The 14,931-nt window shown below is 35.0% G+C and overlaps 1 protein-coding gene and 1 long non-coding RNA gene across 7 annotated transcripts in view; one reads left to right on the forward strand and one right to left on the reverse strand.

Annotated features, from left to right (window-relative positions):
* The window catches only part of LOC109118144, a 23,099-nt gene extending 9,661 nt beyond the window's left edge, over positions 1 to 13,438 (forward strand). The window contains exon 3 of the long non-coding RNA XR_002025443.1: positions 13,375 to 13,438. This is a non-coding gene — a long non-coding RNA (uncharacterized LOC109118144). The remainder of the gene's footprint in view (positions 1 to 13,374) is intronic.
* Positions 6,301 to 14,931, reverse strand: part of Slc38a9 (solute carrier family 38 member 9) — an 82,660-nt gene continuing 74,029 nt past the window's right edge. For all 6 annotated transcript variants that reach the window (XM_010626881.2, XM_010626882.3, XM_010626884.3 and 3 more), the window contains 3 exons: positions 12,828 to 12,976; positions 9,330 to 9,419; positions 6,301 to 7,848 (listed from right to left, as the gene is read on the reverse strand). In XM_010626881.2, coding sequence (XP_010625183.1) covers positions 7,683 to 7,848; positions 9,330 to 9,419; positions 12,828 to 12,976 — 405 coding nt within the window. In that variant the 3' untranslated portion in view covers positions 6,301 to 7,682. The remainder of the gene's footprint in view (positions 7,849 to 9,329; positions 9,420 to 12,827; positions 12,977 to 14,931) is intronic.

A 14,931-nucleotide genomic window follows, 5' to 3' on the forward strand; every position in this document is an offset into this window, starting at 1 on the left:
TGAACTCACAGCTCCTCCTGCCTCAGCCTCCTGAGTGCTGGGATTACAGGCATGCGCCACCACGCCTGGCAGTTAGTGCGTTTTTAAAAAAAAATGTGGCATTAATATATTCTACTATTATCAATGAACTCAAATATTTGATTCTCTGATTATTAATATCAGATATAAATCAAGTTTCTAGAGAGAATCGTTTGTTTTGTTTTTTTGTGCTGGGGATTGAACCCAGGGCTTGACATATACTAGGCAAGTACTCTCCCATTAAGCCACATACATCCCCAGCTAAATAGAAAATTTTATAGAATTTATTTGCACTACATTTGGGTTGCATAAAGCAACAGTTAACAGGGTGTGGTAGTGCATGCTTGTAACCTTAGCTACTAAGGAGGCTTACTGCAAGTGTGAGACCAACCTGGGTAGCTTAGGAAGAACTTGTCCCTCCTCTCCCCCGCAAAAAAAAACAAATTTAAAGAGCTGGAAAGAGTGACAGAGTTGTCCTGGGGTTCAATCCTCAGTACTGAAAAAAAGAAAGAAAAAAAGAAAAACAGAAGACAAAGCTGCAGCAGTTATAATCACATTTCATAAAACTTGTCTTAAAAGAAATTTATTGAAATAAAAGCACTTGCCAGGTGTGGTAATACAGGACTGTAACATCAGTTACTTAAGGCTGAGCCAGGGGGAGATTACAATTTATCAAAATTCTGTCGCAAAAATATGAAAAGGGCAGCGTGGTAGCCCAGCACTTTCCAGTACCACCAAAATAAAACATACTTAACATGTATGATTCCACTGGCAAGTGCACTAAATATTTAAATTTTGGACAGTTATTAGGGATAGCCTGAAAATGGGTCCTGGAGTTTTACAATTCAGTCTCTTTTACCAGTTTCTCTCAAGACTCCAAATGAAAGGGATCTGTTTCTCTAATAGTCCTCAGCACAAACTGTCATACTGTTGTATACATAGTTTCTTTACTTTAGTAATGTATGATGTTTTATACATCTTTGCCTCTTCCAAAGCAATGAACCCAGCAGTTTATTCAATTATTTATAGAAATAAATTAAAACAAAAATTTCTCCTACACCAACTAGAAAGATAAAATTCCTCTGCTAGTATAGTAACTATACAGTACTTGCAAAATATATTTAATGTAAATACAGTATCTCTTTGACGTAGTTCTTTTTTGTGGACAAATTTATTCTGTATTTCAATGCATTTTTTTGGTTGTGTAGCTAATTTTGGATGATCATCATTAGGTGTCAAATTTAGTTACATTTTCTCTCCCTCTCTCTCTCTCTCTCTCTCTTTCTGGTACTAGGGTTCAAACTCAGGACCTTGCACTTACAGGACAGGCATAGAGCCACTGAGTTAAATCCCCAGTTCCTAGTTACATGTTCTTTGTCCTATCTAGTTTAGTATTGGTATACCACATATTTTTTTTCTCATTGAGGTTATTGGTACTTTTTAGGTATACAGTACAGTTACATTCATCACTGGGATCTTGTATTTTTACATGACAGGTCTTGGTTCTTATTTTTCCCCCATCCCTTTGTCCTCCCTTCACCCCCTCCTCCCTTCCCTATTTACAAAAACTCTTTTTCCATTTTTTCACTTTCTCATATTTTTTCTTTTCCCTTATTTCCTTTTCCCTACCTGGTATACCACATGTTATTCCACAGGCTTTCTAAGGAAGAACTTTGTAAACAATCCATTTTAAATTTTATAATGGCCTCAGTTGTGTGTTAAGCTAGCTAAACTTAAAGCAACTAAAGTTAACCTTATCAGAACAAAATGTAAAAGAAATTTAATTAGAAAGTTCAAAGAGATAATAGTAGAAAAAGAAGGTTTAAAATAATTGTCATGTGATCTGAGTAAGTTCATATCTTCTCATTCTAAGTGTGAGGAAGGACACACAGAGTTCTCTGACCACAGCAAATGACAAGCCAAAGGAATTTAATCTCACAAAAAGAAACTTAAGAGGGAAAAATTATCCAGGATACATCTAAGAGGATTTTAGAACTTCTGTAACAAATCTTTTAAAGAAAAAAGCAGAGATCCACATTGTTTTTAGTTTAGAAAATAACATTCATTCTCATATTCCCTTTTTCTGTTAAATGAGCAAAATACCTCAAATTTTTTTGCATGTATTGAAGCATTCAATTCATTAATTAATTAAGAGGCAATGAAGGGCTGGGGATTTAGCTCAGTGGTGCTGCCACCTGACTTGCAAGCACAAGGTCCTGAATTCAATCCCTGGTGGAAAAAAAAAAAAAAAGAAAAAGAAAACGGGCAGTGAAAACTGTCTTTAAATATCAAAAATGACAAAAACTAAGCAAACCAAAACAAACGAAAAAAGGATTAAGCCTAGACGATCTCTTAAAGCATCTAGCTGTGAATCCTTTGTCTTCACTGAGCAAGACCCTGAAGTCATAAAATTCCAGAAACTCTCAAGCACAAAGATATGAATATCCTAAGAGAGGTTAAAACAGGGATCAAGACACCAAATACAGAATTTTCCAATTAACCCAACTTTCTCTTTTTTTTTTGCTTTCTTTTTTATCTTCCTTCCATCCCATTCATTCATTCACTCAATTAACCTAACTTCTACCAGCAGTTTTTCTGCTAGGAAGAATTTTTGAGACCACCTCCACAATAAATGTAACTAAAGTTAATCAATAGATGCTAAGGTTTGTCTGAGACTGGCTTTAAAATATTTTAGTAGAATTGCTTCTCGGCCTTCTGGCTAAGATCAAGCGTAAAATATTTAGTAGAAAAGAAAGAGGACAGGTGAAGCAAATGCAGGAAAGCTTTATAATTACTAAATGTATAGGGTGGGCACATGGGAGTTTGCCAGATTATTCTACTTTTGTTTGTGCTTGAGAATTTCCATAATAATATTTTAAAAAGAGAGCTTAGGAATTCTCTGGACAGACGACTAACATTTAGAATTTATAAAAAATTAAAAAAAAATATCCTGCCAATAAAAGAGCCAATCACTAAATGGGTAATGAAATGAATACTCACTTTTCAGAAGTACAGTGGGCCCTTGAGTTATGAGCAGCCTCACATATGAAAGACTTGGGTTATGATCAGAACTTTAGTTTTGACTTACAACCAAAGTTTTGAGTTACAACCTTAATGCCAGCTGGTTGTGCAGTTGTAAACAGACTCTTGATGCCAGAAAAGTGTATGTAAGCATATGTGTCAGTCTGAGCCTAAGTGCACCTCTCTATAGATGTGATTTTGGTTACTGCTTTACATAACTTATGATTATTGCTATCAAAATGGCCACAAAAAGCTAGAAAAGAAGTTATGGAAGGAAAGGAATCACAATTGAAAAGAATGAAATTGTGAAGAAATATGAGGGTGGCGTTTGTGTGACCAAGCTTGCCAATATGTGCAGCATGTCAAAATCCACCATATTGACAACCTTATAGAGAAAAGATTTCTATAAGGAAGTTAGTGTTGCTAAAGGTGTTACTCAAATTAGTAAATCATGATCAACAATGTTAGGGTAGAAAGGCTACCATTAGTGTGGATAAATGAAAGGCAGATGGCAGATTTATAGCCTGAGTCTGTAGTTTGTGAAAAAGCTAGGGCTATAAATGTAGATCTTGTAAAGGATAATCCATCAATGAGTGATAAAGATGAAACATTTTGTGTCAGTAAGAGTGGTTTTACAATTTTAAAGTGAGAAGTTAGATTCATAGTATAACTAGGTATGGTGAAGCAGCCAGCGCTGATAAAAGGACTGCTGAAAATTACATACACCACTTCAAAATGATTACACAAAGAAATGGCTTTTGCTCTCATCAAGTTTTAAACTGTGGCCAGGTGTCCCTCTCCTTCCTCGGAGGCACAGAGATACACTATATTAAAAAAAAAGTTTTCAACTGTGATGAAAACTTTTCTTGAAGAACATGCCCAGAAGAATATACATTACCCAGCAACAGAAGAAAATGTCAAGTCACAAGCCTATGAAGGATAGGCTAACCTTATTGCTATGTGCCAACTTGAGTGGTGACTTCAAGAGAAAGCCTCTCTTGGTTTATCACTCTGAGACCCCAGAGTATTCAGAAAACAAAGTAATGAAGAATAGCTTAGGGGTCAAGTGTGGATCTAATGCAAAAACTTGGGTAATTAGTATTTCTTTCTGAGTGGATCAGGGAGGCTTTTTGTCCTACTGTTAAGAAATACCTAGAGGACAAAGGTTTATCACTCAAGGCTCTCCACATCATGGACAATGCTCCTGCTCACCCATGAGATTTGAAGAAGAATTGCCTGAAGAATTCCCATGGCTCTCAGTTGAGGTCCTCCCACCTAATATAAATCCTCTACTGCAGCCTATGGACCAGCAGGTTATAGCTAACTTTAAGAAGCTATACACCAAGGAACTGTTCCTGAAGTGCTTCCAGATGGTTTCAGATACAGATTTAACCCTTCTGGAAGGAACATTATAACAACCTTTTCTGTGTGAGGTCTCAAAAAGCTAGAAATAGAAATTCTATTTGACCCACCTACCTTCTCAAAAACAGTTAAAAGACACATTACAGTGATACATGCATACCTATATTTACAGCAGCACAATTTATAATAGCTCAATTTTGGAAACAGTCTATATGCTCAACAATAGATGAATGGATAAAGAAAATGTATTTACACACAATGAAGTACTACTGTGCCAAAAAGAAAGATTAAACGAGTCATTTGTAGGAAAATGGATTCACACTGAGACTATTTCATTAAGTGAAATAAATCAGACACATTTAAATCCTGCATGGTTTCTCTTATATGAGAAACCCAGAATATAAATGAAGAGCAAAATAAAAAACACCCTAGGTAATAGGAAGTAGGGAGATCTTTTTCAAATAGGGAGGGGGATAAGAGATGGAGGGAGAGGGAAAGGAAGGAAAAGAAAGAGGATAAAAAAGAATGGAAGAAAAAAAAAGGAAATAGAGTCTCTGCAGATGGGAAGGGGAACAAAAGTTGGAGCAATCAGGGAGGCGTGGGGGAGGGAAAAGGGATGAAGAAGGAATTAAGATTCTCCATATACAAACTCCTCCATGATAAATGTAATCATTATGTACTGTAAACATGTATTAATAAATTTTTAAAAATGAAATAAAAAAGAGCTTTAGGACTCTGATGTGAATAAACTATAATAGTACATAAGATCCTAATGAGATAATTGACAATGTGAAATAGGAAGAAAAGGGCTAAAGGTGTAGGAAAGTGGGAAGGGTAGGGGAAAGGTAATAAGGGAAAAGAAAAAAACAGAAGAAAATGAAAAAATGGAAATAAAGTGTTTGTAGATGGGGAGAGGGGGTGAAGGGAGGTCAGGGACAAGGGGAAAAAATGAGAACCAAGACCTGTCATGTAAAGGTACAAGATCCCAATAATGAGTGCAACTGTATTGTATACCTAAAATGTATCAATAAACAACGAGGAAAAAAATATACAAGAAAATGAAGCATGGGGTTCAGCATGCCACTGAGCCATGAAGATGTCATCTGGCAAGGAGTGCATGAGGGCACCAACTACTGACAACACAGAAAACAGGGGCCTCAGTTCTACAACAGCAAGGAACAAACCTCAAGGAGGATCCCCATCCTCAGAGCCCCAGACAAGAATTCCACCCAGCCAACCCCTTGACTTCAGCTGTGTCATACGCCAAGCACAGCAGAGACCTAAACATGCCACACTGGACTTTTGTCCTCTGCTCGGATGTGACTAATATGTAGGTGTTGTCTTAAACTGCTGTTTGTGATCATTCATCACACAGCAATAGAAAGCTATTGCACTGGGTCATGGCACATGGAGGCTCATTGCCTTATTCTTGTACAAGTGTGAATTTGCCACGGCCATCATAAAAGTTTAAAGTACTGATTTTGAGCCAGGCATGGTGGCTCACCCCTGTAATCCCAGCACTCAAAAGGCTGAGGCAGGACTGCCATGAGTTTGAGGCTGGTTCAGGCTACGTAGTGAGTTCAAGGCCAGCCTAACTACAGAGCAAGACCTTGTCTCAAAAGAAAACAAAACAAAACAACAACAACAAAAAAACCCAAAAACAACAAAATATTTAAAAAAAAGAGCTTTAGGAATTATAGCTCATCAATAATATAGACCTACAGGTCTAAGAACAGGATGGAAAGCTTTGGTGAAAGATAGTAAGGCCCAACTGGATGCAGGAGCACAGGCCTATAATAATGATGATGATGATGAAAATAATAAAACAAAAAAAAATTAAAAGTCAAAATGAAACAAAACAAAAAATAAGACCCAGGGCAGGGGATTTAGCTCAGTGGTTCCAGCGCCTGCCTTGCAAGGGCAAGGACCAGAGTTCAAGCCCCGGTACCAAAAAATAAGACCCCATAAAACAGTAAGGCCCAATCTTAAATCTGGATCTCTTTCCTAGATTTATAGGAACCATTTCACTCATCTTTCTCAAAGGAAGGAAATTATACAAACCTACACACTGTCCTAGGATATGAAATCTGTAGCAACATAATACATGTTCCAACACTAGACTAAAACTAGTGAACTCTATATGTTGGTAGTTGGTAGTCCTGTGCTGAATACAGAGGTTGTTTTACATGCATTTAGATTCTGGATTAGCTTTTACTTTGAGAGAAAAAGCAAAAGAGTATTAACTCCAAGAATTCAGATTCTCTCATTGTTTTTGCAGATCTATATATACATTTTTAAAATGGAGATTGACTTCTGCCCTACTAGTTATAAAGGCAAAGAACATCTCCTACAGAGATCATACACCAGCAGAATTTATCCTTCCCTCTGGCAAATAAACCACTCTCACATCCAGAGGATTCAAGATACACTGGGCATCTTCTCAACCCTTCTGGCTGCTTCTCCACTCCTTCTCTCCCCTTCAGTATCTCAAATGGTCCTCTCTGCATATGCTTTCTCCATTGGGCCTATCATGACATGCTATGCAATATACAAGGATCCAAAAAGCAAAGGATCCTGGGTCTATGGGGACAATCATTCTTGTTTCTATGCAAACTCTGTCATGGGGAACTACAATTTTAACCTAAGTTAATGGAAATGGACTAGAAATAAAAGAGGAGTCCGACAGCAATAAACCCTCCTCCTTTATTTTGCATACATTTCTGGCCATAAAGCCCATACTAATACTGTTTTAAAATTTTGTTCTAAACCAGATTAAAGACTCAGTTAAGAATTCATTCTAACCCAGATGCCTTGGAAACTAAAAATGAGGTATTTGGTTTTCTGTCACAAACAGTAGAGGTTTAGGCAAACTGTAGATATGGCCTAGCAAGTAAAAAAATAGAAGTACAGTGAAATATAACACAGAAATATGATCTAACAATAAGCTGCCATGACACCCTGAGAATCCTTATTGTAGCCAAAATAAATCCATCTACTCTGTCTCTAAAAGCAAAGGCCACTATGATTTTTCCCACATTTTTACAAAGAAAAGACAAATGAGAACAAAGAAGTGAATGAATACAAGAGAGACTACGATCATTCTTAGTTCCTTTTCCCCCTATTCTAATAAAAAAATACTTATCAATGGCCTGCTATTTCCTTTACTTTCAAATTATCTTAGAAAGACATTTAGAATTACAGCAACATCAGCATTTACAATTGAGTTTATGTAGGAGTACTGTCAAGGCTCAAAATACCATGAAAGATCTTGAGAAAAGTTTTCACATAAAAAACTGAGCAATTAGGTTAGCCAGGCCCAAAATGATAATGAAAATGTGGAAGATTAATTTAGGCCATGTCAGACGTTCTTCCTGGTGGAGGGAAATTATATAGATGAGAGATGGATATATGAATACAAAGGCCAGGCCGCATGCTGCTCCTGAGTATCTGTAAAATAAAAGCTTTGAGGGTTAATATTCACCTTGTATTTTAATTTTTAAAATTTATAATAAAGGTAAATGTAGTACAATCTAAATCATTCTCAGACTCATATTGCAACAACACTACTTTTGATTCATTTGTTGCTGATATCTGGGTTTAAACATTTTATTGCTAATATAAAATATTATGTCCTGTTCATCTTTAAGCATCTACTTGATAAATAGATTTTATCCATCTTTCAAATCTCCATAGTTTCTCTGTGTTTCAGTGATTGTGGCTACTTCCTCAGAAACATCTGGAGATGGGTTTCCTATCTTTGATCTTCATAAACTAAACTAGTTACATATTCTGAGTTTGGGAGAGACCACTAGCATTTGTTTAAGAATGAGAACAGACAGTGCCTCCATGGCATAATCATGGAAGATAACAACAAGAGTACCTCAACATTAGCTGGTGAGAGAGAAATAGGCATTCTTCTCCCTTTCACAGTTTTCTAGAGAAGTAGTTTAATAGGAACTTGTAAGTCCATTATATTTAGTAAGCATCAGATACTAATCTCTCTCATTTTTTTACTTTTTTAGGTAAGGGTGAGTCAGCCCTGCTGTCTTTATTAAAGAATAGAAGTCAAGTCATTCGAACCCCATTTTCTCATGAGAATTGGAGGATACAACTTTACTCTGACTCTTCTCAACTGTCCTTTTTTATTTTTTTGTTTTTTTACTTTTGGTACTGGGGATCGAACTCAGGTCATTGTGCTTGTGATGCAGGCAGCAAAACCAATGAGCTAAATCCCTATCCCAACCTGTCCTTTTTAAAGGAAAGGATATTAAGGGAAGAGCCATCTAAGATCTAAACTCTTACATTCTTACAGCAATTGACATTAAAATATGTTTTAAAATGGAAATGGATCAAAGAAGATAGGACACAGCTTTGACATAAAAAGGACTTGCTAGGTACTCCCAAGAGTACATATTAAAAATATTTTTCACTTTGGATAAAGAGAAAGAAGCACAGTGGAATATAATGAGAAAAAGAAGGGGGGGTGAGGGAGAGAGCCAGAGCAGAGAGAGGGAGAGAAAGAGAAGGGGAGAGGGAGAAGGGGAGAGGAAGGAGAGAGAGAGGGAGACAGAGAGAATGAGAGACAGAAAAGGGGGAGAGAGAGAAGGAAAGTGGGAGAGAGAGGCAGAGATGGAGGAGAGGGAGGTACAAGGAAGGGGAGAGGGAGGGCAGGGAAGAGAGAGAGAGAGAGACAGAGACAGAGATGTGACGGAGACTAAAGGATAATGGGGCTTTCTAGAGTCAGTTCTTCATCAGAATAAACAGAAATGGAATTTGATGAGCATCTCAACTGATACCAGGGAACTACATTTGAACATTATAGTTTAGGAATTTCATATAATTAAAACAATAACAATGACAAAAGCAACACAAAAAGCATGAAAATAAACACCAATATACAAAGGGGTACAATTTCTTACTGGCAGTACCTTATGATCCCTCCTATGTTTGGGTAGAAAACAGCCATGATCACGCCAGCTCCCACAATAATTATATTAAGAATGAGCACGTGGAAAATGCTAGAAGATGATAAGAGTTTAAAGGATAGAAAAAAATATAAAATAGGCACATTGTAAGTATTACTATGAGATTCTAATTTATTTTTAATATATTTAAAATATATGCCAAAATTTTCCAGTAAAATCATAGCAAAACAGGAGGTGATAATAGTATTTATGAGACATGATCATGAGACAGTGAAACTGGTCTTTTAATGCAATTATATAAGTAGGCTAAATATTATAGGCATAAAATGGTACTATATACACCAGAATTCAATTCTTCCTGGACTATCCTGGAAATATAATCCAAATCATTAATAAAAGCTATTAACCTAAAGATATATATGGAAAAACAAGAATTCTAGGAATAGCGGGGCAATAACTTACCTCAAAAAATACAGTAAAACTTATTAAACCTATCATTATTACCTAAATGGTAAAAGAAAATCATCTAAGCAGTTTTGAAAGAAGATAACTAGATATTCAGCAAATGTGAAAATCCAAAAACATTTGAAAAACATATCAGAAGGAAATACATTTTTGCAGTAGTGATTGCATTATGATTTGGGATTTCAGGTAATATTTCTTCTTTTCTATACTTAACAATTTTTTCTAAATTATTTATCTTATATTTATAATAAAAATAATTTTATATTAGTGGAAAGGCAAAATGGACAGGTTTTATTTTTCAGACTGACTCGAAGCTATTCACTATGTATCACAAGTAGCATATATGCAAAACATTTTAACTACATTTTAATAATTCAAGGTTTGGGAATCAATTTTGGATAGAAATAAATGTAAACAGATAAATACATAAAAAGATACATAAATGTAAATAGACGCTCATGCTCAAGAAATAATTCTATTTCCCCCAAAATGCTTTTCAAAAGCCAAATGTCTATGTCAAATCATTCTTTTGGTCCAAATTATCAAAGATTACTTAAAACCAGATAAAGATGAAGGAAGAGTAAAAATAAAATTATTTATACAAATAAGTATTATACATCCTGATAAATTAAGAGATACTAGGCTTCAAGATCTTACTATTTATCCAGTAATTCCAAATTTAAAATTAATCAGAACTTTTAGACACTGACAGGGCCTTCACTACTTCTACATTATAAAAAGAAAAAATTTAATGTACTTTCGAAAGTAATTGTTCTCATGAAGCCCAATATCCTTCTGAGAAGTCTTTGAGATAAAAATTATTTTCATAATAACATAAGACATAATTTGCTTGGCAAAAGGAATGGTGGGTAAAGCCGCTGATCCCTTATTATGGATAGATGCAACTGCATGTCTCTGTACTATGTAACATATTCTTCACGCAAAACATTTTCAGAAAGATTTTTTAAATTAAAAATTAAGAATTTGTTGCCAATGATTAACACTTGAGCTTTCAAATAAAAAATAGAATTTTGCATTTGTTACCCTTGTTTGATAGTTTTCTCACACTCAAAAATTTTTATGAAGAAATTGGTGGTGTAATATTAATGAATATAGGTTTTGATGATGTATAATGAAGTGTGTCAACATTTGGAAGATCTAAGAAATCGAACCAATATTGACCAAACATGATGTTACAAAATAATGCATGGGGGTAAAAGAACCAAAATGTAAGACAGACTAATAGGTTTGCAAACAAGTTTCACATTATATGTACTTTGACAATTATGAAACTATTAGTTGTCAAGTTTTGGCATAGTATCAGAAAATAGTATCTGCAATTATCTGAAAGGGATGTTTGTATTATTTTTCTGATTTTTAAAAAACCTATTTAGATGACAACAACACAGAATAATAGCCAATGCAGAAACAGAGAGAAGAACCTAATTTTCTTCTAGAAAAGCAGACCTTAGAATTTAAAATGAAAACCAATTTTTGGCAGCAGTTATTTTTCACAGAAATATTATTTGTGTAATTTTTTTTTTTTTTAAAGACAGGGTCTTGCCTTGCCTATAATGCCCAGGATTGTCTTGAATTCAAGATTCTCCTGCTCCAGGCTCCTGAGTACCTGAGACTATAGGATGTGCCACTGTGCCTGGCTTTATTATTGATTTTTAAAGAAATTAATACTTTAAAATTCTCAGTTTTATTTTCTCATATGCTGAATATTTATAGATATACCTGCAAAAACTAACAGTCTTGGGAGTGTTAATAAATTTAAAGAGCAAAAGGGGACTAAAACTTATGTTCCAAGATATGCCAAATATAGTGTTTGTAACTATAGCATAAATGATAGTGTGAAGAAATACAATGTAAACACAAAAGGGAAATCCTGTTTTCCAAAAAAAAATCTAACAGCCACCATTCTGCAAAATAAAGATAGAAAATAGGAGCAAAGCATTTGCCTAGAATTTTTTCATCTATGATGTCACTGAATTTATTTTGGTGACTACAATATAGCACAGACCATAAATACAGCAAGAATCTTATATGTACCAAACTCCAATCTTCTAGATTAGAACTTTATAAGTGCTCAATTAACTGTGTAAATTATTGCTATTATCAATGCAGGAGACCTGGCAACTTAATTTTTGCTTTGTTTTCAAGCCAACATACTTACAGATAAATTGACTGAGGGGACAATATCAATTCACTTCAAACAAGAAGTGATCAAGACCACCTATTTTCTCATAAATTCAAAAATTTTCTTCCTCTTAAGGAATTTATTCCCAATAAAACAGGGTTAGTTAGTTTTCATTAGGATGAACATATAATAAGACTAAATTTAAAAACAGGAGTCAACCAAACTTCTTCAAGAAAGCTTCACAGAAAGCCTGAGAAATACACAGAAAGTTCTTCTGGATGAACCTAACTAGCTTTGAACAGAGTTCCAAAGGGACTCACAATTCCTCAATGCTCAGGATAATTACCACAGTAATTTAAACTTGTTACATATCAAGTAATAATTTAAACTCATAAATCTCACTTTTACTTCAAAACAATTGACCATTTATTTAAAAATGCACAAATGTTAATAAACACACAAGTATTAATGACCAATAATTAAAAGTGTTGCTTTTCAGGTAGCTTACACGCCAACACAGGTACTAAATACTATAAATTCCTATGGTAATAAAAGTACAGCATAGAGCATAAATACAACAGAAGACTTATATTTACTGAACTCCAACACAGGTACTATATGTGTAGATTAACAGCAATCAAATAAGATAAATATAACTGGTATTAGAGCTAATTAAGTATATTGGAAGGAAAAAATTTTAAATCACTCTGGATAAGGGAGTGGTGTCTATATTTAAAACTCTTCTGAGAAAGGGACATGAGTGATCTATCCTTAGTAACTATTTTCATTAGGTAAATTTTTATAGCAAAAAGATCAGTCATACTGTAAAGTGATCTATTTGCACAGTCATTTGTTGCTTGGCACATCTTGCTGGTCAAGAGAAGAGCTCTTACCTGGGATAAATGTCACCAAAGATATGGCCCAACAGCTGCACACGAGCCAAGTAGCCTAAGAGCGGGTATACAGTCATCATCTGGAACAGCAGGAATATCCTTGCAATGAAGGACAGGATGTCACTGCTAGGGAAGTTGTCTAAAAAATTCTAAAGCAAGAGAGATAATGAGGTAATGTTGAAATTCAAATTTAATATGAATCATAAAATGGAATAGCTGTTACTTATTTTGAACACAGGTGGTAGTCAGTTTGTGGTGTGTGAACTGGTGCCCATTACACAAACTGCTTGTTAACTATTTTTCAATGAAGTACAGTAATTGAAAGCAAGTGTTTACAAACTTTTAAGGAAATTTAATACTATATTTTTATTCTATTTTATAAAAGTACCAGGCTGCAACTGATTTAACAATAAAACAAAGAAAACTTTTTTAAAACCTCAGAAAGACCAAGAAAACACTGCCCTATAAGGTTCAAGCATTATACCCAAATTTGTTTTTAATATTCTTAAATAGCAAATTAAATTCAATGACATTTTTTTCTTACTAGCTCTCCCTTCTTCCTCTGAAGCACTACAGCACTTTCAAAGTAAAGATTATAGAATAAGGTAAGATTTTACCTAGTTTTATCATTGTACAGCCTATTGCTAAAAAAGATGTATTACATTTTTTTCATAATCTTTTTCTTTGTTTTAATTTGGTATATCTTTTTAAAAAGTTAATTTAAAGCCAGGGATGGTCACATACACCTGTAATCCTAGTACTTGGTAGGGTGAGGCAGGTGGACACAAATCTGAGGTCAGCGTGGTCTACCTACTGAGTTCACAACCAGTCTGAACTATGTAGTAGGATTGTCTCAGAAAACTGAAAACAAATCCAAAACCAAACCAAATCCACATAAAACAAAACCAACAACAAAAGAAAAACCAAATAAGACAAAACCAGCCAAGCCCCTTTCCTTTCTGAGGAGGTGCAAGAACCCACTTTAGTGGTGGCACACAATGGGAATCCCAGCACTTGGGAGGCAGATGCAGGAGGACTGCCATGAATTTGAGGCAAGCCTGAACAACAGAGTGAGATTCCGCCACAAAAGACCAAAATAAAAATTTTTTTTTCTTTCCAATACAATACCCCAAGCATGTGAACTTTATATAGATTGTTCCTATCAAGCAAATTCTCAGCAAACATTTGGCTGCCAAGTACTTCTAGAATCAAGAGAATAAGAACATTTCAAACTATCATAACATCAATAACCTCTTTCTCTTATACAAATGAGAATACTATTAATGTCATTCTGCTGAAATAAATCTTACAATTCTGCTTAATATATACTATACTCTTAGAGCAATTTTTTAATATTTTTATTTTTATTGGTACGTTTGTAAAGTACATAATTACATATCTCATGTAGAATTTGTACCTGTACATAACACATTTTCATCCCCTTCCTCAACTCCCTTTCTGTCTCTTGGTCCCCTTCTCCTTTGCAGAATATCTAGCTTCCTGTTTCCTATTACAGTATTCACCTCCAGCAGTTTCTTCTGACTAGAAAATCACCTATGAAATACTGTTTTTCATTAGAAAAATTTCAGTCATTACTTACTATATTATTCCTAAGCTTTTTTTCTTTGTGTAAATTATGGCTTTTATTGACATGGATCATTATTATTGTGTACAAGAGCAGACTTCCTTGCAGTGTGCAGCTGAGCTCACTGTTTGCAGAAACCATGTGCCTGGGGTGTGACTGTGCTTCTTAGGCTCATAGTTTGCTTTTGCAAACTCTCCAGGATAATAAACCAAGGCAGCTGCAGACTAGGGTATCTTCAATCTAATAGATGCTACTAAGAAGTTTAACAGCAGGGAACTGTGCTTTAAGGACCCCAAGATAAAGAACAATAGATTAAGTCCAGCATGTAGTTTAATATGTATTTTTGAAAATAGTCTCACCTAGTTCTCCCAGCCATGCTGTGAGGCAGGTGGAGGAATCCTTTGCATGTATGTGTAGAATTTAGTTGGTTGTTTGAGACAGGGTCATACTATGTAGTTCAGGCTGGCTTTGAACTATGTAGGCCCGGCTGCAAACTTGAGGTGATCCTCCTGCCTTAGC

The sequence above is a fragment of the Fukomys damarensis genome, unplaced genomic scaffold (assembly GCF_012274545.1).
Source record: "Fukomys damarensis isolate Sample0158 unplaced genomic scaffold, DMR_v1.0_HiC HiC_scaffold_1, whole genome shotgun sequence".
Classification (NCBI taxonomy): domain Eukaryota; kingdom Metazoa; phylum Chordata; class Mammalia; order Rodentia; family Bathyergidae; genus Fukomys; species Fukomys damarensis.